Here is a 25,255-nt window from a genome sequence, read left to right as displayed (position 1 = left end):
AATTCCGTAAAGCTAAGATCATTTGTGACTGGTGACAGGTGTGAAAACGTCGAAAAAAAATGAGGTTGACAGTTGAGTAAGTAATGTGACATACAAATCGCGAGTGTAAGACGTAGCTTGTCACGCACACTTAAGTATTAAGCCTGGCCTGTTTTCATCGAATGTTTAGCAGCAAGAGGATCTATCTAGAGGTATTATATATCTATGCCTTAAATAATTATGACTTCTAGTTTCAACTATAGAAGTTTACTTAAACAGCTTTTACATTAACGCTTATTAATTGCCAATTTTTTAAAGTATTAAAATGGATATATATATGTTATCCTTAAGATATTGACATAATATGCTATCGCGGACTTTTCTGTAGATCTATATAATAATAATAATATTGACACACTTTTCACAAATTATCTTGCCCCAAGTTAAGCATATATAGCCTGTGTTATGGGTTACAAGACAATGATATATTTAATACAATATACTTACTTAAACATACATAAATTCATATAAACATTCATAAATACATTTAAACATCCATGACTCGGAAACAAACATCCATATTCATCATATAAATGCTTGCACCTACCGGGATTCGAACCCGGGACCTGTAGCTTTGTAGATAGGATCGCTAACTACTCACACCACACATTATTTTGTTATATCTCAAAGGGTTTACACAGCGTTTTTATTTAAAGCTCCCAGACGGCTTACTTTTTCCGACACCTCCAACAAATATCGTTAATGTACCGCATGCAATCCATTGGTGGAAACAGCAGGAAAATCGGTGCAGTAGTTTTTGAGTTTATCGTGAACAGACAGACAGACAGACGCGGCGGAGGACTTTGTTTTGTAATATGTAGTGAAGCTTGTAACGAATCAATTTATTTGATTGTATGCCCTGGCCTTGCTGTTTAAATTGATTTATTATACCTATGTCGGCGGATGCTCTCAATTCTCCTACAATATGAGCTAGTCGGAACAAGACGTTACGGCGAAAGTATCCAATTCAGTGGGATTACCAGTGGGAGGCACCTTTGCTCAGGATACCGGCAAGATTATGGGTATCACAACGGCGGCTATTTCTGCCGTGAAGCAGTAATGTGTTAAGATTATTGTTTCGGTCTGAAAGCCGCCGAAGCTAGTGAAATAACTGGGCAAATAAGACTTAACATCTTATGTCTCAAGGTGACGAGCGCAATTGTAGTGCCGCTTATTTTAATGGGCAGGGGGTATCAATTACCATAAACTGAACGTCCTACTCGTCCCGTACCTTATTTTCGTAAAAAAAAATATGATAATTATTTTCATATTTTCATGAAAACAATGCAGATTTTCGATCAAGTTAACCCTTAACACAAATGGATGATAGTTGGACTTATTAAAAATGTAAATTTCATCGAAATACCTGTAGAATGGTTGTCTTTCGTAGTAAAAACCATCAGCTAGGTGTCCATTTTAATATTTCAATCGCTTATAATGTCCTTTACTTATAAGTATATTTATATAATATGAATGATAATAATATGCATATAACACCACACGTATTAAATTATAGTTCCCTTATTAAATTGTAAATTATTGCATCACTTTACATAAATGTGAAATTTATATAAGTAAGTGTTTACTTACTACTATCTATCGACGATCTGTATAGCCGAGTGGTTAGCGATCCTACCTACTAAGCTAGAGGTCCCGGGTTCGAATCCCGGTAGGTACAAGCATTTATATGATGAATATGAATGTTTGTTTCCGAGTCATGGATGTTTAAATGTATTTATGTATGTTTATATGAATTTATGTATGTTTAAGTAAGTATATTGTATTAAATATATCATTGTCTTGTAACCCATAACACAGGCTATATATGCTATAGCCGGGGCGAGATAATTTATGTAAAAAGTGTGTCAATATTATCTAAGAGGCTTTGAGATGATGAGAGTGCGAATTTATATTATTACATCAAGTTATTATTAAATAATAAAAATAATGATACTAAAAATATCTGTTATCGTTATCTTTGATAATTCACAATAGGTATTGTATATAGTTTATCACTTGCCTTGATTTGTATAACATCGACAATGCTATACTCACTTTTATCTTGTAAATTGTAATGTAAGATCTCCTCACTATAAACATATATTGTGGCCAAGAGTCGGCTCTTATCAATTGACAATTGACCTCTGCCTGTTGTAAGGCTGGCTTGTATCATACTAGCTGTTATATTTAAGATTTAAGTCAAATTTAACGTTACCAGTTACGCTGACTTTAACATAGACTGCGGGATGTGTTGTACCACCATATTCCTAGGCATAGTTAAAGTCAATATGTTATGTTTTTCACTTCTAGGGTTAATACACAAATCAAATTTGAAAAACAAAATTTTATGAACGATGCGGGATTCGAACCCACGACCTCCGGCGTTCCGTGCCGGTGCTCTAACCAACTGAGCTAACCGTTCGAGTACCGCATCGTTATAATATTCTGTTTGCTTTGTTCAACTCTCAGGTTGTGGCTTCATCTACAGTATCCACTTTACAGTTGATAACCTACTCAACCCCAATATTTGCATATCAGGAAATTGACTTGAGATGTCGCTCTTGTAAATCTAAACAATATGTTATGTTTTTAAAGTGATAACCCTCACTTCTAGGATTAATACACAAATAATATTTGAAAATCGGTACTCGAACGGTTAGCTCAGTATGTTAGAGAACCGGCACGGAACGCCGGAGGTCGTGGGTTCGAAACCCGCATCGATTATAAAATTTTGTTTTTCAAATTTTATTTGTGTAAAGTTAAATATCTAGTGAATCGACTAGAAGGGATACATCTAGTAATATCGGCCAAGATTTCAATAATAATTAAATATTGTAATTATAAATACTGTATACTCTGTTACTGAATACGATTATTGTTTATCAAAGACGGTGGTTTACCTTTTTTTCCATAAAATTTGCTCAGGGTGTATAAAAGTCTTCTCATGGATCTTATTAAGCTTAGAGAGGAGCATCATGTTGACTTGGAGGGAAGTAGAGGTTTGGGGAGGCCTATAATAATAATATAATAATATTGACACACTTTTTACACAAATTGTCTTGCCCCAAGTTAAGCATATATAGCCTGTGTTATGGGTTACAAGACAATGATATATTTAATACAATATACTTACTTAAACATACATATATTCATATAAACATACATAAATACATTTAAACATCCATGACTCGGAAACAAACATCCATATTCATCATAATTGCTTGCACCTACCGGGATTAGAACCCGGGACCTCTAGCTTAGTAGGTAGGATCGCTAACCACTCTGCTATACAGGCCTATGGTAAACAATCAACCATTGTTTAATAAACCTGGTACATATTATTGTAACAACTGGTCGCCAAGAGGTCGAAACTCGAGAATAATTCATTTAATGTTTAATTAATGATTAATTTTGAACTTAATTAGAGTTTCTTTGTCAAAGACTATGTCTCTGTAATGTGTGTGTGTCATTCAAGTATTGTTTGGAATATTTCTTTGAATGAATTTAATATATTTATATGGCATTTTATGAAAGAAAGATAGCTTTATGCACTTCTTCTCCATATAAACGTTAACTGTCTTAATACCTTTCGTTCATACCTTCGCGCTATTTTTTATAAAAAGGGGTACTTTTATTTTATTTATTCGATGATCAAAATTATCTTAATATATATAATAATAAAGACATACTCGCAAAACCTCTAAGGTTTATGTGCGAGCGGTAAGTTCGCATTACAATAATTGTTTACTTAATATAACACATATTAGTATTTATTAAAAATATACAAATTCAAATTCAAATATTTTTATTCAAAATAGTATTTATAATCACTTATTGAACGTCAAAATCTACCACCCATTCAAAAGAGACTGCCTCAGACCTGAGAAGAATGGGCGCAAGAAACTCAGCGGGCTTACATCATAGGTATTCCAGGTTATTAGCTTTTAGATAGAATTTTTTTAGCTTTACTTTGAAATTTTTCTTTTTCAAATTTAACATTAACTTCGATAAAACGGCATGTTCTTTGCTATACAAATAATGGGACCTAAAATGTGTTTTCTTTATTCTGTCCAGAACGGCGTGGCTCTAATAATTGACGAGGTGCAGACGGGCTGTGGTCCCACGGGAAAGATGTGGTGCTATGAACACTTCAACTTGCCGTCGCCCCCGGATCTGCTCACTTTTAGCAAGAAAATGTTAACTGGAGGTTTCTACTATCATACCGATTTTAGGTATGTATGTTTTTATATTAAATCACTTTATTCATGTAGGTCAAGGAAATGGCACTTATGAGTGTCGAGAGTTTTTATATATACCGCCACTTCGGAAAGGATTGGATGCTTTAATGAGAAGAAGTGGCAAGAAACTGATTGATTTTTTTACAATTCATTTTAGTTACAATATATGTAAAGTGATGCAACAAAAAATACTCTAACGTCAAATACTCGATGCCTTACATGAGTACCTATCATAAATATTGTTCACCAGAATATACAAGGTATCTCAAGTAAGGAATTAGAAATTGAACTGTTTTTGAGCTGCTGTAATATAGATATATTATGTATTACAGAACATTGGCGTAAGAGTCATCAGCTCCAGTTTAGTTTTAGAGAACATAAAGTAGTCAGTTCGTTTTGTAGAAGTAGGGCAATACATGGAGGTTCCCTAATTATTATTAATAATAGATTAAAATGTAAAAATAGAAGAGATATTGTTAATCTCTCTATAGAACAACTAATTGAGATAGCTTGTATAGAACTAGAGCAATTTATTATTGTAAGTGTATACCGTCCCCCCACTGCATCATATGAACAATTCCAACATAGAATGGAGGAGGTACTATCAAAATTTAGCAAAACTAGCAAGTCAATTATAGTGTGTGGAGATTTTAATATAAACTTGCTTGAACCTTCGGCCAATTGTACTAGCCTTAAAAATTTATTTCAAAGTTTTAATTTGTTCAATGTATTTTGGGAACCTACTAGAATCACTTCTACAACAGCAACCTGTTTAGATAATATTTTTACAGATGTTACTATTACTAGTAAACTCATAATTAATAATCTTCAGTCCGACCATAGTGGGCAACTTATAAAAGTAAATACAAGATTGGACAATGTCAGACCAAAAAAGGTGACGATTATACCAGTTACGGGTAGCCGTCTTGAGAGGTTTAGAAATAATTTGGTAAATACGATACCATTTTTACACTGTGGTGAAACTGCTAATTTTCACTATAACTTAGTCTTCAATTCCTTCTGTGAGGAATTTGACAGGATTTTTACTCCAGTAACGGTGACAGTAAACAACAAACATAGTTTTAATGATTGGGCAACAATGGGTATCCACAAAAGTCGTAAACGCTTATATGACCTTTATTATGAGAAACATTACAATAATAGTGAAGAATTTAAAATATATGTAAAAAAATACTCCAAGCTTTTTAAAATAGTTTGTCATGAAGCGAAAACACGTTTCATTGCAGATAAAATTAAAAACAGTAATAATAAAGTAAAAGCGACTTGGAGTGTAATTAACAATGAAACTGGTAGATCGAATTGCCGTAACACCTCTATCTGTTTAAATATTAATAATCGCGTTATAAATTCGGAAATAGAAATTGCAAATGAATTTGATAAATACTTCTCCGAAATCCCGATTGTCACGACCAAATACCTTAACGCTTCGCCAAAAGCAGCATATGATATGCTTAAATTACACGTACCAGTATCTTCTACTGACTTGAAATTTAAGTATGTTACAGGTAGCGATATAATAAAAATCTTCAAATTAATTAACCTAAAAAATACAAAAGACCTATGGGGCCATTTGACTAATATTGTTAAATACATACTTGACATTATAGCACCTGAATTAGCAATAATATTTAATGAATGCATAGATGAGGGTGTGTTCCCTGACCTCATGAAATACAGCAAAGTTATACCTTTGTTTAAATCGGGCAGTTCTTTTGACCCTGCTAATTTCAGACCTATTTCAGTGCTGCCTGTTTTTAGTAAAATTTTTGAAAAACTTTTGCTTCAACAGCTACAAATGCATTTTTGTAAATTAATGAACAAAAATCAGTTTGGTTTCACTAGGGGTTTATCAACAATTAATGCGGGTACTAGACTCATTGAGCACATCTTTGACGCCTGGGAAGAGTCACAGGATGCATTGGGCATTTTTTGTGATTTGTCAAAAGCATTTGACTGCGTCCACCATGAAACTTTACTCCTAAAACTAAAGCATTATGGAGTGAAAAATAGAGCCCTAAATCTGTCAAAATCATATTTAAGCGAAAGAGTTCAGATAGTCGATGTAAATGGCAAACGGTCTTCGGGTAAACTTGTGCGAATAGGTGTTCCACAGGGTTCTATTCTCGGTCCTTTCTTGTTTCTTATATATATTAACGATCTACCGTTTGTGGTGGATGATAACCATGAGATTGTATTGTTTGCTGATGATACTTCACTTATTTTTAAAGTGAAGCGACGTGCGGATATTGATGACGAGGTAAGCAATGCACTCTCAAAGATAGTGCGTTGGTTTGAGACGAATAATCTGCACTTAAACAGTAAAAAAAACAAAGTGTTTACGGTTCATTACACCAAACACAGCGGAGGTACAAACCAACGTACTTATAAATGACCCATCTAGCAGATAGACTCAGCTCTGCGGCATATGCAGTTAGAAAGATTAGAGAGTACACGAATGTTGCGACCGCTAGATTAGTGTACTTTAGTTATTTTCACAGCATCATGACGTACGGTATATTACTATGGGGTCATGCTGCTGACATTGATATAGTGTTTGCTCTGCAAAAGAGAGCTGTTCGTGCTATATATCAGCTTGGTTATAGACAGTCTCTCAAAGAAAAATTTAAAGAAATAAATATTATGACTGTTTATTGTCAGTACATTTATGAAAATTTAATATATGTTCACAAAAATCGTCACCTTTTTGCTCTTAATAGTGATTTTCATTATTATAACACTAGAAATAAGGGATTGCTTGTAACTAATTCTAGTAGACTTCATAAGATACATAATAGCTTTAAGGGTAAATGTATACACTTCTACAATAAAGTCCCAGCCACTGTTCAGGCATTGTCTATAAATAAATTTAAATGTTTTATAAAAAAATGGCTCTGTCGTAAATCCTATTACTCCACTGCTGAATATCTAAATGATCGGACAGCCTGGGACTAGATTGTGATTATTTTATAGCAACTGTACAATATTGTATATTTTTATTGAAAAGAGCGCAAAAAAAAAGAATGCTGGGAGAGTTTCTTGCGCCGCTTCTTCTCTCTCAGAGCGCCATTTGTTTCCGAAGCGGTAGTAGTATCTAGTAGTATAAGAAATGACATCAAAAAGAATTCTAAAGGAATCAATTTTGAGAAAATAAATGCCTTTTATGCCTTTTTATGCCTTTTATGTCAATTATAAAAAAAATGGAGCAGAGTTTCTGGTAACTGGTTTTTAAATATTTTTTAATATTACTGAAGAACTAACTTCCCTTAAGTCTCTTTCACTCGCCCTGTCACATAATATAGTCTACTCTTTCTTTTTTTATGAAAATAAGGCACGAGACGAGCAGGACGTTCAGCTGATGATAATTGATACGCCCTACCCATTACAATGCAGTACCGCTCAGGATTCTTGAAAAACCCAAAATTTCTGAGTGGCGCTACAATTGCGCTCGTCACCTTGAGACATGAGATGTTAAGTCTCATTTTCCCAGTACTTTCACTAGCTACGGCGCCCTTCAGACCGAAACACAGTAAAGGCTACATATAGCCGGCTTCCTGTGCAAATGAGCCTCCCACTGGTATTTATGCCTTTCTTTCGTCGAAGTCGTTACTCTGGACCGGTCTGTGCGGTAAGTAGGCCCCTAGACGGCGTCCATAAATTACGGGAGGTGATTTGGGTGATTTTTGCATCTTCTTCTCCTAGTGGTGAAATTTTGTGTGATTTTGCTCGACCACTTTACACCAGCACCGACCCTTATAATATATAAATGCATGTTCATAAACTAAAAAATTAATTTATTTATTCTTGATTGTAGTAGATCAGTTTAAATTTATTTGCGTAATTATTATTAAATGAATCGTTTTGGAATTATATTTCTTTTGGCGCATTAGGGAAAAAATATCAGAGTGAACTATTACGATGCGTGCGGACACCATCACGAAAATCCGACACACTGACATTAGCGTGTCAACTAGACCAATTTGTATCATACTTCAGCTACCATTTACCAAACGAATATATTATACATAGGATTATACCAAGATATAATATATGCTTGAGTCGCCACTACTATTTTAGTTAGCCACTACATTATTGCTATTGAAAATATTAAAAGAATAAATTTTATCTAGTTTCGAAATAGAAGATAGATAATTATAAACCGCCAAAGTACCGTTGCCTTCCTTGATCCCTCTTTCAAGATTCCCTTTTCAATGACTATCTCCAGAGCAACTTCTGCGAATTCAGTGTCTTTCTTATATTGATACTCAATATTTTACGAGTATGACAATGTTCTTGTGGGAACTTCTTTGATTTTAAAATATAGAAATGCTTTTTAAACGATTAAGAGGAAAAATTAAAAGTTATCCATCACCTGGGAGTCAATAATCTCCTAATTTAAACCCGTAGTTTTGGGTTATTAAAAAAGAAGAGGAAATTTTGCCTAAAACCATCTGTCTACAGCAAAATACCACCTCCAAAGCAACAAATGGCACTAAACTTCACTGTGACAAATACTAATTTCGACTGACTTCTGTCAACCACAGTCCCCCTGAAAACGTACTCTTCGAAGGTCACAAAACGACAGGTTAAATAAAATAATAATAAAAAAAATACGCCAAAACCTAATGTACCAAATTGGTTATTGGTTTATTTAAATACTAGCTGAACTGACAGGCGTTGTTCTGTACATAATAAATAAAATGCTTTTTTTCATAAATTTGTCAAGAATTATTTCGTAAAATATGATCCCTGTTGTTATAAAGAAATTTTCAAACCCTGTCACCCTTTATGTGAAACCCTGCGTCAATAGATTCTCTCATAGAAAATATGTCGAAAAATATTCGAAATAAAATTAATTTTAGGTCCCAAATCGAAATAAATATATTCTATCTCTCAAGTTAGACTAAATTGCACTCTATGAAGTAATCCCCATTGAAATCCGTTCATTAGTTTAGGAGTTGACTGGAAACAAACATCAGGACACTGGATTTATATATATTAAGATTAATGTAACATTGATTGAGTGATCGTAGTATTTGTAAGTAAGTGTATTATGTTGATAACATTGTTATTGATAGTTGGTTGTAGTTGTTATAACAGATATAAAACACGCCCGTATTTATTGTGAGTTGTTCAAGTGGATAGGGTCACATCGAGGCCATGCGTCTCCCTTCGTGCTACGAGTCATTTTCAATTAATAGCCTGAGCCCCTATTCATTGGAGCGAACGAGTCGCAGCCAATACTTCAATAGAATATTAATGAATTGACAGATAGTCCAACAACAATAGCGGTGGCGTCATATAATTTTGTCTCAATATGGCGATAGTCTACGCGGCCACACTATTCTTGTCCATTCGTCTTTTTTGAACTACCCGCTTAAAAATTTTCAAAAATCGGGAAGTTATTATATTAGTTTTTCATCAGATCTCGACGTTTTAAGGTCCTAGGAAGCTTTCCTGACTATTCCTGCAATGGTGTCTGTACATCTGTATGTACATATATGTGTGTGTGTGTGTGTATGGATATATGTAAACCTCTTGAAACTTTTGAATTAATTTCATCCCAGTTGGCATTACAATTCGGACCGGTAGATTTTGAGAAACCTCAAAACAAATACGCAAAAAAAAATTATTAAAAATGTGGTTTTTATGGAATAGTTTTTAATTGGCTTTACCGATTGACTGAAAAGTGCGTGAAAATCGGGTTATTCATTCAAAAGTAATGACGGTTTAAAAATTTATAAAATGGGGCTTAATTTAACTTTTATCAGACTTTTGAGCACGAAGAGTACGATTTGAAGCGTTTAGGTATAGTCAACCGTTTTCCTATTTTTTTATAGAAAAGAGAGTGGAAAGAGTCTCCCGTAAGGGAAGTGGTGCGACGGCTTTTAATATGGGTGTATGCTCTTTGTTGTAATTCCCTGAGTCGGATCGTTTCGGGAAAACGGCATTCTCTATTTTTGTGTCTGCAGTCTTTATTCTGACTTAAACTTTAGAACCGTTTTGTGTGATTTCGGAATGAGGCTTGTTAAGTTATTATTAGACAACAGCCGTAATAAATCGCCATAAATTTGAATGCGGTTTTCACAAAAAGCCAATGACTCGTTAGCAAGAGTCTAATCTTGAGGAGAACAGTCATATGATAATGGACAGGCTAATTATGATGACATTAAACTGGTCGCATCTTCGTCCGCTATCAATAAGTATGAATCTAAAAATTCGATACAAAATGTATCGTATGTCTTCCTACCCAAAAATTGTCACACTAACGGACAACAAATACATATATATATTACACTAGCTGACCCGACAGACGTTGTTCTGTAGATAGTAAAAAAACAACTGTTTTATATTTCAAAACATCAAAAATTATTTCGTAAATATGCTCCCTGTTGTTACAATGAAATTGTTTCACAGCGGAACTGTCAAACCGTGCGTCACTAAATTCTCTCATAGAAAATATGTCCATACAAAACAAATATTGAAAATAAAAATATTTATGGGTCCCAAATCGTAATAAAAACTACCCTATCTCTCAAGTTGGACCAAACTGCACTCCATGAAGTAATCACCATTAAAATCCGTTCATTAGTTTAGGAGTCCATTGAGGACAAACATTGTGACACGAGATTTATATATATTAAGATTATACTAACGTGCCGAGTCACTTCGTCAAGGTGAATTTATAACTATAAATTCACCTTGACGAAGTATCATAGCTAACCCCTGACCTGACAGACGTTGTTCTGTTCATTAAAAAAAAACTCTGTAAAAATGGAGTTTCGTAAAATCCTAAAAAAATGAATATTCCTACCAAATTTCAAGTCTACGTGTCATGGTTCCACAGACATCGTGATGAATCCAAACATAAGTGGAAATCTCTCATGTATGTATAAGGATATTATATAGACATCTTAATATATATAAATCTAGTGTCCTGATGTTTGTTTCCAGTGAACTCTTAAACTAACCGATTTTAATGGGGATTACTTCATGGGGTGCAGTTTAGTCCAACTTGCGAGATAGGATAGTTTTTATTATTTTGATTTGAGACCCACAATTATTTTTATTTCCAATATTTGTTTCGTAAGGACATATTTTCTATGAGAGAATTTATTGACGCACGTTTTGACAGTTCTGCTGTGAAACAATTTTTATATAACAACAAGGAGCATATTTTACGAAATATTTTTTTATGTTCTGAAATATTATTGACAAATTCATAATAAACAGTATTTTATTTATTACTAGCTGACCCGACAGACGTTGTACTGTACATAATAAATAAAATACTGTTTTATATGGATTTGCCAATAATATTTCAAACCTCAAGAATTATTTCGTAAAAAATGCTCCCTGTTGTAATAATGAAATTGTTCCACAGAGGAACTGTCAAACCATGCGTCACTAAATTATTTCATAGAAAATATGTCCATGCAAAACAAATATTGAAAATAAAAATAACCATGGGTCCCAAATCGAAATAAAAACTATCCTATCTCTCAAGTTAGTCTTAACTGCACTCCATGAAATTATCCCTATTAAAATCCGTTCATTAGTTTAGGAGTCCATCGCGGACAAACAACAATCGGGTAAGCTAGTTAATATATATAATACTAAGAACACAAACTAAGTACTATGAGAATTTGTATTCAATAAGAATGGAACACGTTAGAACCCCCAGTGCTCATAACTACGTAATACTCCATAATGACGTAGGTAGTTCAAGTTTGTCTCCCACCGCGTGTATTTATAATTACGCATGTGCTATTACTATTCGAGTGTTTAGATTAAGTACCTATTATTAAACCATTGACATTCCCGTAGCGAAAGAGTTACCAACGGGAACCATATATGATACTACCAAGACTCCAAAGTTCTATTTGTCGACAAGCTGTATGTTATAACGCACAATAGCTAGACATCTGGAAAAAAATCAATGAGGACAAATTCCAATATGGCTGCCGTGCAAATAAAAAGTATATTTCTTTTAAAGAAGTATTTAAAATTTACACAGAGTTTTTTAATACAGTAACCGTAGGTACCTAAAAAGTGTAATAATAGGACCCTTTACCGAGTTATGATTTCAGGAACGATAGCAACGTATACGTGAAATAAAACTAATTGTTCGAGTCCAGCATTAATTAATCCCAGAAATTAGGGTTATCACTTTAAAAAAGAATTGCGTGTGTACAAAGTACACATGTCAGAAGTGAAACCTGCATTGTGCATGAACCTCTAAACTGCATATGAAGTCCTGATACATGTTGCTAGGATGACACATGATTTCAACCGCTATGAAAGACATTACTAACACCGCTACCATATTTATGTTCTCCTGGTGTATATGCAGTTATAAGTCTTGCGTATGATATAAGAATATATTAAGGTATACCTACTCGCGTCATACATAAAAATAAAGTAGTATGCATATTTCTGTCTCATTCTTTGCCGGCTTCATCCTACACATTTTTGTATATTTGTGTCTCTTACCTGTCGTTTTTTCCGTTGCATCCGGTTTGAAATCACAACGATTCTAAAGAGGTTTCACTTCAATAACAAATTGTTTATAGTTATTTTAAGTTGTTAGATAAGGACCACTTCTTGTTGGAATTCTCTCACTCAATTCAATTAAATTTTTGTATTATGGCGCGCGGCTGCACCAGTCTGGTGCAAATTACTTCGCCAATGACGTGTGGAATTGAAGAGACACATTATGAATGATTGGTTGGTGGCTGGGAATTTTGACTTTCTTTTTATTTGGATAATTTATAAGTGCCTGGTTCTTTAAGAGTATAGCATTATTTTATAGTTTAGTTCACCAATAACAAGATTAGTACAACTGTCAGTGCTCAGTACCGTCATGGAAGGTCTCTCTCTATCTCTGGGATCGGTCCCTCATGTCTGAGGAATGTGGTGTGGGTTGCAACGGGAGAGGATGATCTGCTTCCACCGGTTTCTATCCATGGAGAATTTGGATGACGAGTCTTTAATTTGGTCAGTCCATCTTGTTGGAGAACGACGGCGCGATATTTTATCTTCGGTATTTCCAACCACAATTATCTTTTCCAAACTTTTGTCGCCTTTATGCATTGTATGACCAATTAGGATATCATCCCTACCATCTTTGAAGCTTTGGAATGAGCTTTCTTGTGCGGTGTTTCGAGGACGATACGACATGGGTACCTTCAAAAAAAGCGCGTGCACCTTAAAGATCGGCAACGCTCCTGTGATTCCTCTGGTGTTGCAGGAGAATATGCACGGTGGTGATCACCAGGTGACCTGTACGCTTATTTGTCCTATCTTTCCATAAAAAAAATTTGAAAAAATACTTTGATTGCATATTGGTGGTTGTTTGCGTTGGTGGACAATAAGTTGGTTCAGGATCCATGCATGGGTGCGTTTCGCCTTCCAAGGCATTCTCAACAATCGCCTCCATGCTTCATCCACACATCCTTTGCCTTTCTCGGCCCAATATTTTCCACGTTTCTACTCTATTAGGAAGATAGGGAAAACCAGTTATCAACGCTATTTCATTGAAATTAGCGGGTATTCTGTCGAATAGCACTTTGGTTTTCTTAAATGCGAGGAAAAATTTGGATGGTTACCAGAAAAGTCTGACACCCTTAGTTACAGGATTTGTCGATTTGTCTTATTTGGGCCGGGATAATATCATGTGTCTTATAATAAAATTATCCGGACGACCGAGCACTGCTCGGATTTTTAAGAATGTACAATACTTGTAAAAAAAAAGCAATACAACATCTGGATTCGAACCGGGGTCTTCTGCTTTCCGGATCACCCAATGTCCCATCTGAGCTATTACAGTCTTGTATACAGGGTGTCCCGTAATCAGTGGACCAACGGGATACCCGTGATAGGGGTGGTCATCATCTCTCGAAAACACCAAATTTTACTGTTCTAGGGCCAGTAGTTCAAAAGATATGATTTTTTAAGCATTATTTTGAAAATTCTACCCTTATCAACACAAAAGTTGAAAAAAAATATTTTTTATTTTTATTTTGCCCTGTTTCTTAACTTAAGGTGGCTGAGGAAACATGTGTCTTCACAATTAAATCCATTTTTGTGAATAAATATTGCCAAATTAAAAATTAAAAACCAAAACATGCGCAAATATCAAATAACTAAATTTGCAACGTGATGTTTGAAGCAAGCTAGTGCAAAAAAAATGTATGACAGCCTTGCGGACCATTATTTAAAAAACATCTGCAGTTCATACTGATTCCAAAAAGGTATAACAATATTACATTTTACAAAAAAAATAACTTAATAACCAATTTTAGACTCCAATTGCGAGAAACATTTAAGCGCAGAATTATTTTGTTATCGAGAGAGAGATAACACAATATGCTATCTCTTTCTCGCTCAGGTACCTTTTTCGTTTACGGGGTCCTATTGGCCGACGCCTATGATCCCCACACCCTAATTTTTCAAATTATTCTTAGTTTCATCAGAGACTTGCTCATAGCTCGTAGCTGCACACGTGTTTTTTACTTCGCTACCATTACGACTCTTTTTTTTGGTGACTGACGCTTGAATTGGACCTTGTTTGTCTTTGTGATTTGGATACTGTTTGCCCGGATTTTATAAAATGCCTAATACCTATACTCCTCGTGAATATGCTGAGATGTATTTTATTTACGGTCTGTGTAATGCAAACGCTCGGCAAGCAGCCCGTACGTATCGTGAGCGCTATCCTAATCGCGACCGCTATCCGGATCATCGAATTTTTCTCCGTGTAAATAACGCGTATTTAGAAGGCAGAATTCCCGGAGCTGCAAACAACGTGGGAAGACCTAGAAGAGTCGATGAACTTCAAATACTGGCCGAAGTGACAGAAGAACCTTCTACGAGTGTTCGTCGTATTTCAAGACGTACTGGTATAGCAAAAACAACAGTACATCGCATTTTAAAAAGAAACAGTTTATACCCTTATCATATTCAACGAGTGCAGGCACTATTACCTGCTGATTATCAACGGAGGATAGATTTTTGTGCAGAGATGCTTCGCCGATGCCGACAAGATCCACTATTTTTCAATTCAATATTATGGAGCGATGAATCGTGTTTTAAAAGAGTTGGAGTGTTTAACATTCATAATTTACATGAATGGGCTGTTGTGAATCCACGTATTGTACGAGAAGATAGATTCCAGCACCAGTTTGGAGTCAATTTGTGGGCTGGAATCTTAGATGGTAAACTTATTGGTCCATTTGAGCTCCCACCGAGGCTTAATGGTGCTCGGTACTTGCAATTTTTAAGAAATGACTTAAGTAATTTATTAGCAAATGTACCACAGGAGGTATGTGAGAGGATGTGGTTACAGCATGATGGCGCACCCGCTCATTATTGCAGACAAGTGAGGGAATATTTAAACGAGTCTTACCCAAGTAGGTGGATTGGACGAGGAGGTACAATCCCATGGCCAGCTCGATCACCTGATCTTAATCCATTGGATTATTTTTTATGGGGATATTTTAAAGAATCCGTATATGAAACCGTTAACGATAACGAAAGACAGCTAAGACAAAAACTGAATGTGGTGAGTGAAAAAGTCAAAAATAATGAAAGGGCGTTAAAAAGTTTAAAAAGAAATTTTATAAGAAGATGCCGGCTATGCCTTAGAGTAAGAGGAAGACATTTCGAACATTTATTATAAGAAATAAATAAAAAAATTCTAACTATTTACTTTTGTTTTATTGTAAATTCCGCCAAGAAATTGCTATCTAATGTTGATTTAAAATAATTATTGTCTTTTATTGTTTCACAATAATGATTAATTATACCTTTTTGGAATCAGTATGAACTGCAGATGTTTTTTAAATAATGGTCCGCAAGGCTGTCATACATTTTTTTTGCACTAGCTTGCTTCAAACATCACGTTGCAAATTTAGTTATTTGATATTTGCGCATGTTTTGGTTTTTAATTTTTAATTTGGCAATATTTATTCACAAAAATGGATTTAATTGTGAAGACACATGTTTCCTCAGCCACCTTAAGTTAAGAAACAGGGCAAAATAAAAATAAAAAATATTTTTTTTCAACTTTTGTGTTGATAAGGGTAGAATTTTCAAAATAATGCTTAAAAAATCATATCTTTTGAACTACTGGCCCTAGAACAGTAAAATTTGGTGTTTTCGATAGATGATGACCACCCCTATCACGGGTATCCCGTTGGTCCACTGATTACGGGACACCCTGTATAGTGGCGAAACTTACCTTTGTATCTATTTATGTATCGATTTATCGCCCCCGTAATCCCCTGTATACAAAATTTTATGAAAATCATTGGAGCCGTGTCTGCGATTATAAGACTTCTGTTTGTTGCAGAGCTCCGCAGCCGTATCGCATCTTCAACACGTGGATGGGCGATCCAGGAAAGCTTATCCTCCTCGAGAGAGTATTAAACTTGATCAAAACGCAAAAACTGCTCGACCTTGTCAATGAAAGCGGCAAAGTGCTCAAGTCCGGCCTTCATCAGTTGGAGAGTGAATATCCGCATCTCATAAATAGCGTGCGGGGGCGGGGGACATTTTTAGCTTTCAATGCTCCGAGCACGGAGTGTAGAGACGCGATTACTACACAATTAAAGAAGAATGGTGAGTAATCTATATTTAGTTGTTATTACATAATGTTATGATATTTATAATGTTAATAACTGGGTTTCTAGTTGTATTAACTATTAACAGATGAAATTTGTAATATCTGACGAGCCTTAATGGAGTGGAATACACTTAATTTTTTTTATGAATATACGGGACGAGACGAGCAGGACGTTCAGCTGATGTTAATTGATACGCCCTGACCATTACAACGCAGCGCTGGTCCGGATTCTTGAAATGCCCAAAAATTATGAGCGACACTGCAATGGCGTTTGTCACCTTGAGACATAATATGTTAAGTCTCATTTGACCAGTAATTTCACTAGCTACGGCGCCCTTCAGACCTATACACAGTAATGTTAACACATTACTGCTTCACGGCAAATAATACGCCGTCTGGTACCCATAATCTAGCCGGCATCCTGTGCAAAGGAGCCTCCCACTGGTAATATTTAAAATTAGTGTTTAATGTGCTGGCAATACCGCTCACCCGATTGTGGTGAAACTTCGGCAACTTTTTGCATTTGTGGGAAGGTTATACACAAGAATCTAATACTTATATAAAAATCAATCTTTGCGTGGCTCTGAGTCAGGAAGGGGTTCGCAAAAGCGATCTCAAACTTGCCTAGAGATTTATGAATGACATTGTGAATAATATTAAAATCTGTTAATTAATGATTTGTTATTTTCGTACGATAATTTTAAAACATATTTTTGTATTCATGTATTTGTTTAATTACCTAACTGTTAAAAGGCATATAAGACATTTATTTTCTCACAATTGATTCATTTAGAATTTTGATGTCATTTCTAATATACTAGACACTATTACCGCTTCGGAAACGAATGGCGCTCTGAGAGAAAAGAAGCGGCGCGGTGTTAAGCATACAAGATTTTATGACGATACGTCACTTGAACGGTTGGCTCAGTTGGAAGATCACTCGCACGGAACCCGAGAGGTCGTGGGTTCGAGTCTCGCATCGTTCATAACTTTTGTTTTCAAATTTTATTTGTGTATTAATCCTAGAAGTAGGTGTTATCACTTTAAAACAACAAATTGTTTAGATGCTTACACTGTTGAATGAACAACCAGATTTGGTCTCATCGCCGTTGTTACGTATAAACATTTTCTACACACACATCGAAAAACATACCAATCAAAAGTACCGTTTGCAAATTAATGAAGTCACGCAGTCGTTAAGGTTCCGACCCCGTTCCCACGAGCGGGGCTTATATCAAAGAACGATTTAAGAGATTTTTATTTTGTTTGTGGCGTGATACTTAATTAATTTTATGATTCTATGTACTTTTCAACTGGGAAAGTACCCTAAAGTTTATCAAATTTGAGGCCTTAATGTCTGTAGTTGATTGGTTTAATTTACTAGCTTAATTGTAGAACACAGATGTAAAGTTTTTCTTTTTAATGACAATAAGGGACGAGACGAGCAGGACGTTCAGCTGATTGTAATTGATACGTCCTGCCCATTACAATGCAGTGCCGCTCAGGATTCTTGAAAAACCCAAAAATTCTGAGAAGCACTCGTTACAAATTGCACTCGTCACCTTGTTAAGTCTCATTTGCCCAGTAATTGCACTATGTACGGCGCCCTTCAGACCGAAACACAGTTACACATTTGTCACACACATGTCGTTATGATACCCATAATCTAGCCGAGCGTTCTTGAGTTAAATGTTAATGAACTGGAAAAAATGAGCCTGTTCTATTCGATTCTTGATTACTTACCATTTTATTAATTCCAGGTGTTATCGGCGGAGGATGTGGTGATAACGCCATTCGGCTAAGACCAGCGCTAATATTCGAGCCGAAACATGCCAATATCTATTTGGATATATTGCGAAAATCGTTGAAAAATATTTCCAAATAAAACATTCCTTTTCTATGTGCATTATTTAGTCTAGAACTTAGATCATTTATACGTCTAGATAGATTATGACAGCTGAGAAAACGTCGAAAAATATTGAGTTTAGAGTTAACCTCCATTTTGAGCAATGCACTCACACTAACACAGTGTTATACTTAACGAGAGTGTAAGACGTAGCTTGTCACGCACACTAAAATACCTGTTTTTATCTTTTTCTAACACCCAGATAGTAAAAAAAAAATATTGAAGTAGGCGTTACTTTGCGGAAATCCATAATTATACAAATGATTTAAGTTTTCTTTAGTGTTAATTCCGCCAATATTTGTTTTTAAACAACACGTGTTTCGCCTCTACCAGTGGCACTAGACCAGTGGTCTCGTGCCAGATTTTGGCGATACAATACGTCCTGAGGATGCCTCGTGTAGAGGCGAAACGTGTCGAATTGTTTAAAAACAAATATTGGCGGAATTAACACTAAAGAAAACTTAAATCAATTGTATAACCAAGATAGTACGACGATCTAGACGTATAAATTATCTATGATCTATTGTGCCATATTATTTTGTTATATTGTTTATTTTATCTTTGTTAAGTTTAATTTATTTATTTAATATAATATTTATGTAGAATATCGGCTACGAGTTAATAATAAGCAATCCACAATTCATAATAATATGTGGTGACTCATTCCTTAGAGTCATATTTATAATCATTGTCAATGTGCCACGATAATGTCTTCCATTTATACTTATGCATTCTTGTTATTTATTATAGATATTAAAGTATGTATATGTGACTACATCAATGCGTTTTAATTTTTCTCCATACATTTCAGGCTATCTCTCAGTTATATATGTCAGGGAGATCTCAATATATTATTTCTGGAAGCGCCATGACATTGGTTTTGGAGAGATTATTTAGTGTTTTGTAGACTATACGTAGGTGACACTAAAAGTTAACCAAAATATTATGTATGTTGCTTTTCAAAATATTCTCCTTTACATTTTAAACATTATTTCATACGATTGAACCATTTTTTAAAACAGGAGGACCACAGATCTAAAGGCATGTTTTCTACGTGCTGATTGAAATCCTGCAATCACTGCCACTTCGGAATTGTTAAAAGTGAAACCTCTTATCAAATCTTTGATATTGGGGATTTTACAGATATCACAGGGTGCTAGTCGGGGCTATGTGCAGGATGTGTGACGAGTTGTACTTTTTCGGAAGCCAAAAATGTCGATGTAGGAGAACGCGGCTTTTTGGTAATCTTTCGCGACCATTTTTTAATACCCTGAGAAACAAATGGTAAAATACCACTCGGCATTAACACTCTTTTGATCTTCAAGTGGAATTGTGCAGATGGGATCCGTAGCTGAGAAAAAAAATGCTATAAACAGCATTAGAATTTCCGTGGTCGTACTTAACATCTGTGAGCAGGGTTTTCTTCAATTAGCCGCTTAACAGTAGCCACATTATTTTTGTTGAAGGCCGCCCTTCACGAAATTCGTCATGTAAAGAAACCCGACCTCTCTCAAATTCAGCTTACCATCGCCTCAATATGCTCAAGCACGATGCTTCTCTCTCAAAAGCATTTTGAAGACGAGCGGCACAGTCTTGTGGAGAGAGAGAACTTTTAAAATCATAAAAAATCATCGCTTTTAAATCTTTTAGTTTTATATTTTTGTTAGGTTAATAAACAGTTTCCTTTAATAAACTTTATAACCTTAAATAACCTTTTAAAATAAGGAAAGTAAAACCGTTCTACTAAATACTAAATGTATGGGAGTGTTGAGTGTTTACTTTCAACCAAATATTAACTGTGTCGAAGCCAGTTTGAGCCAATGTGAAGGCGTAGTTCCGAGAGAAAGCGTTTAAAGGTAAAACAGTGTCATCGGCGTGCGAGATATTTATTAAGTTGAGAAGGGATTCATGTTAAGGTCGCATAAATAAATGAGAAATAAAATGGCCCCTAGAATACTTCCTTGAAGGACACCATATTCAACATACAAGTCATCACTCGTGACACTTTCTATTTAAACACGTTGAGCGCTAGGTAAAAAAGGTAGGAAAAGGATCGTATGGAATCCCACGAATTCCTACGTCATTTGGTTTATGTAGGAGCATGGGAATTTAAACAGAGCCTTAGCAAGAGCTAGAAAATTACACTTAGTTTGGGAGACCATGTTTCTTACTATATAGCCCGTAAGTATATGTACTGCGACATTTATCAACCTAAGAACCTATTTTTTTAGTAAGTAGGTACTCTACAAGTCGTCTGTAAATAATTCTTTCAAGAACTTTGGATATACTGGATAAAATTGCAATTGCGTGTTAATTACAGACTGCTGGTTGCGTATTCATTTCTTAGTTTTTATGAATTTGAATTTAAATAATGCAACGGGGTGTAAGCTTTGAGAGTAAAGTCTTAGTCAATAGTGTCGGTCAAAGGTGTCATTGCTATTTGATGTTTCGGCTAATTTTGTCCAATGTTATCGAGATAATGAGCTGGTTTAGTTAAAAATTAACTCAGAAACCTACAAATAATATTCACACGAGGCGTCTATTTCATTGAATAAGTCTTGTTGTAGCGCCTTTTTCACTAAGTTTATGCTATAAACTAATATATAGGCACCATCATAATCGATATCACCTGCACCTTCTTTGCTGGGCACTGTGATCCGATGTTTTATTATAGCGGACACGGACTTTGGGTTAAGTTAAAAATATTTAATATTATTGCTGATTAAAGTAGTTGATTTCTACAACTTACGTTGTACAAAATATCGTAGTGAATAATAATTTAAATAATTATTATAGGGAAACGTGCACCTATAGTGATTAGTATTATTTTATATTTGGCGCTTCTTGATTTACCTTGATGTGGTGCCACCCTAATTTAATGCATTTTACGGACACTTTTCACATATACACAGATGATTCTCCTTACCTGTACCCTCCATAGAAATATTTCATTAAGTATTTTGAATCTAGGTAGATTGAAGAAAATCGGAACATAATTCGGTTAATTCGTGTAAAGGTTAGGAAATTTTAATATTTACAAATAACATGTGCCATTTCAATTTGCCACTCGTCGTTTGAGAATTTAATATAACATTTTTCATTCAATATAAACTAAAAAATATTTCATAAGTTCTTTTTTTAAATTATAATTAAAAAAAAAAAATCTAATATTGACAAAACCGTAATTAGGCTTAGAGAACAGATACCAAAGTATAAATATAAACGAGATTTAAAAATTAATTTGCCAAAAAAGTTTTACTTCTGACGTGTTTCTTTTTTTCAATTGTTTATATTTTCAATATTTACTTAATCTACATTCAAGTTAGCTCAATCAATATCAAGCCCAGAGAAGTAAGAATAAGTTGAGCTGTACAGCACTGGCTTGACTCTTGAGTTTTCTAACCTTCACGAAACGCAATGCAGTGAAAAGAGACAGACATATCTCACCATGTCTGTCTTGAAATGCAAAACAAAAACTTGCAGCCATTTTATTTCATATTGATCACCAGTCTGGTGACCATTGCGTGTGTGTTTTAAAGTAAGGATTTAAAGCGGGAAAAAAAAGTATTTTTGTTTATATTGTTTGTTTCCGAAAATGCATTTAAATCAAAAACTACATCTCAAAAGCAACATCTTTTGCTGTAAAAGCCGTAGCAGTGAGAAATCATAATATTAGGGCGGGATTTGTCATTTCACAATTCACATGGTAGTGCTTTGAGCTTATTTTGATTTATGTGTTATAAAATATTGGATTTTTAATTTACTTTGTGAAAGACATAAACGGTTTCGGTATTTATATAAATAAACTGATATTATAGCCATTTTTTTGAAAAATATGCTAAATATTGGTTTCATAGTATTGTGCAGTCTGAAAGTGAATATGACTGCTCCTTATTTCTTTCTCATATTCACACTTTTTTATTTATCGATATTATAGACTGAAGTACTACCTTACTGCAATAAAAAACGGCTTTATATGGATTTGAATTGAATCGGACTACTAGGTGTATTTGATGAAAACGCACTTAGAAAATGTTGAATAAAATGCGCGCTCTCCAGGCTTTATATTATTGCTCCGAGCTTCATAGTATACATATACTCACACACTATCCATTGGTCAAATTATCCATGTGTAATATCACCTAATGACATGTGTTATTGTAATAACTTTATACAAAAAATATTTCAAAAGTAGTTTTTTGAGACGTGTATACAGGACATCGTCTGTCAGGTCCACTAGTAATATATATATATATTTTTTATATATTTATATAATATACTTGTTTAGCTGTACCGATATCTCGATCTATTGAAACTCGTTATTTTGAGAATAATTATGAGTTTTGTAATAAAAATATCCACATTTTATTGAGTTGTTATAATATTAGGAATTTTGAACCAAAATCGATAATTAAATTCGTTTTTTTGGTAATAATTAGGGTATAAATTGATTGCATGTGTGTTAAGACGATGACTGGTGAATGAAGCCTTTAAGTTCAAGTTCAAGTTAGCTATCTGGAAACCGTTTCCAAGGTTCTCAGGGTAGCTTAGAATAAACTTGGAACCATATTTCAAATACAAGATGGTCGCTGTGCAAAATTTAAATTACGTAGGTATTAAGTTATATGGTTTAATTTTCCTAGCCTCTGGGTGTGGCAAAGAACGAATAATTTTTTTTAAAGGTTCTTAAGGGAGCGTGATATAAGTTAGACGCAGGCCAAAGTTAAGAAATACATATATTTCAAGAACTTTTTAGACATCCTAAAATTATCATTTAAAATTTTACCTTCTTCTTTCTTAATTTCACCTTGACGTTAGCAAGCATTTGTAGTATACTTCAGCTACCACGCCTCTTATAACTCACAATAACAACAAATTCTACTGAACCACAACCAATGGACGAGAATTAAATAAATTTCAATTTATATACAAGTTTTAAAATAAACCAATAATTTCGCTCATTGTAATAAAATAATTTAATAATAATTAATTACACGTTATTTCACGAAATTAAGCGGGATAATAATATTTTCATGGGTTGTATTTAGTTCCTTATTTATTGCAATATTGTTTTTTCTGCAAACATAAAATAGCACGAGAAATAAAATATGGATTTCATTTTTATCACGCCAAAAAAGAATACGTGCGTACATAAGTACACACACACTTTTTTAGATTATTCCTTGCTAATAAGCGTATATCTAGTAATAATAATAATATGTCATTTATTTCAGGCATTTTAAACCCATTACAGTAAATTGAATAAAATGGAATAAGATGTACTTAAAAATAAAATTGTATACATCACAGTACTTAATAATTAAATAACTTAAAACTAAGATTGCCCCAAAGGGGGGTTCGTACAAAAAGTAATGTACTGATAATACTATTTCCGGTTAATGTCACGATGCACTGAAAGCCAGTAATGGAGTATAGGATTCTCTGGGTGCTCAGAGCATACACTGAGAATTTCGTTTTCGGATTCGCGAATGCGAGACCAAAAAGCAGCAACTCGTGATCTTATCACTGCGAAATAATCGGGGACTCTGGCGTCGGCAAACATGCCCGACGCACTGCAATATTTGGGCAGTCTCATCAGAATACGGTATGCATTATTCAAATTCAAATTCAAATATTTTTATTCAAAATAGGATTTATAATCACTTATTGAACGTCAAAATCTACCAACCATTCAAAAGAGACTGCCTCAGATCTGAGAAGAATGGGCGCAAGAACCTCAGCGGGCTTTTTTTTTATATAAAATATGGATTACAATGTAATATCGTACAATAAACATTAATAATTAAAGAGCCTGAGGGTGTTCGCTTTAATCCCAGTCCGTGGTGTCATTAAGAAAATCGTTTATGCTATAATAACCTTTCCCACACAAACGTTTTTTAGCAATTCTTTTAAATTTCGTAATACATTTGTTTTGTACATTTTCTGGGATCATATTGTAGAAACATATACATCGCCCAACAAAAGACTTACTAACTCGACCCAACCGAGTAGTAGGCATAACAAGTTTATGTTTGTTCCTCGTGTTAACATTATGAATGTCACAGTTTCTAGAAAATTCCTCAATGTGCTTATGAACATACAAAACATTATCAAAAATGTATTGAGAAGCAACAGTCAAAATGTTTATTTCTTTAAATTTTTCTCTTAATGATTCTTTAGGACCTAGGTTATAAATCGCGCGAATAGCCCTCTTCTGCAGCACAAATATAGTATTAATATCGGCCGCACTGCCCCATAACAATATACCATAGGACATAATACTATGAAAATAACTAAAGTATACTAATCTCGCCGTATCTATGTCAGTTAACCGTCTGATTTTCTTAACCGCATATGCTGCAGAACTAAGCCTATTCGCCAATCCTTCAATATGGGGGCCCCACTGCAATTTGGAATCAAGAGTAATGC

General features: G+C 34.5%; 1 protein-coding gene across 2 annotated transcripts in view; it reads left to right on the top strand.

Moving 5' to 3' along the window:
• LOC126965029 (4-aminobutyrate aminotransferase, mitochondrial) overlaps positions 1-25,255 on the top strand; it is a 61,085-nt gene that overhangs the window by 13,030 nt on the left and 22,800 nt on the right. The window contains exons 7-9 of one of the 2 annotated variants that reach the window (XM_050808453.1): positions 4,114-4,271; positions 16,648-16,916; positions 18,681-18,817. In XM_050808453.1, coding sequence (XP_050664410.1) covers positions 4,114-4,271; positions 16,648-16,916; positions 18,681-18,805 — 552 coding nt within the window. In that variant the 3' untranslated portion in view covers positions 18,806-18,817. Of the gene's footprint in view, positions 1-4,113; positions 4,272-16,647; positions 16,917-18,680; positions 19,604-25,255 lie in introns of those variants that run through there. The other variant, XM_050808452.1, reaches the window with a different exon arrangement.

Source organism: Leptidea sinapis, chromosome 6 (assembly GCF_905404315.1).
Source record: "Leptidea sinapis chromosome 6, ilLepSina1.1, whole genome shotgun sequence".
NCBI classification, from domain to species: domain Eukaryota; kingdom Metazoa; phylum Arthropoda; class Insecta; order Lepidoptera; family Pieridae; genus Leptidea; species Leptidea sinapis.
The sequence above is the reverse complement of the archived record's forward strand: the minus strand, read 5'-3'. Positions and strand labels throughout refer to the sequence as shown.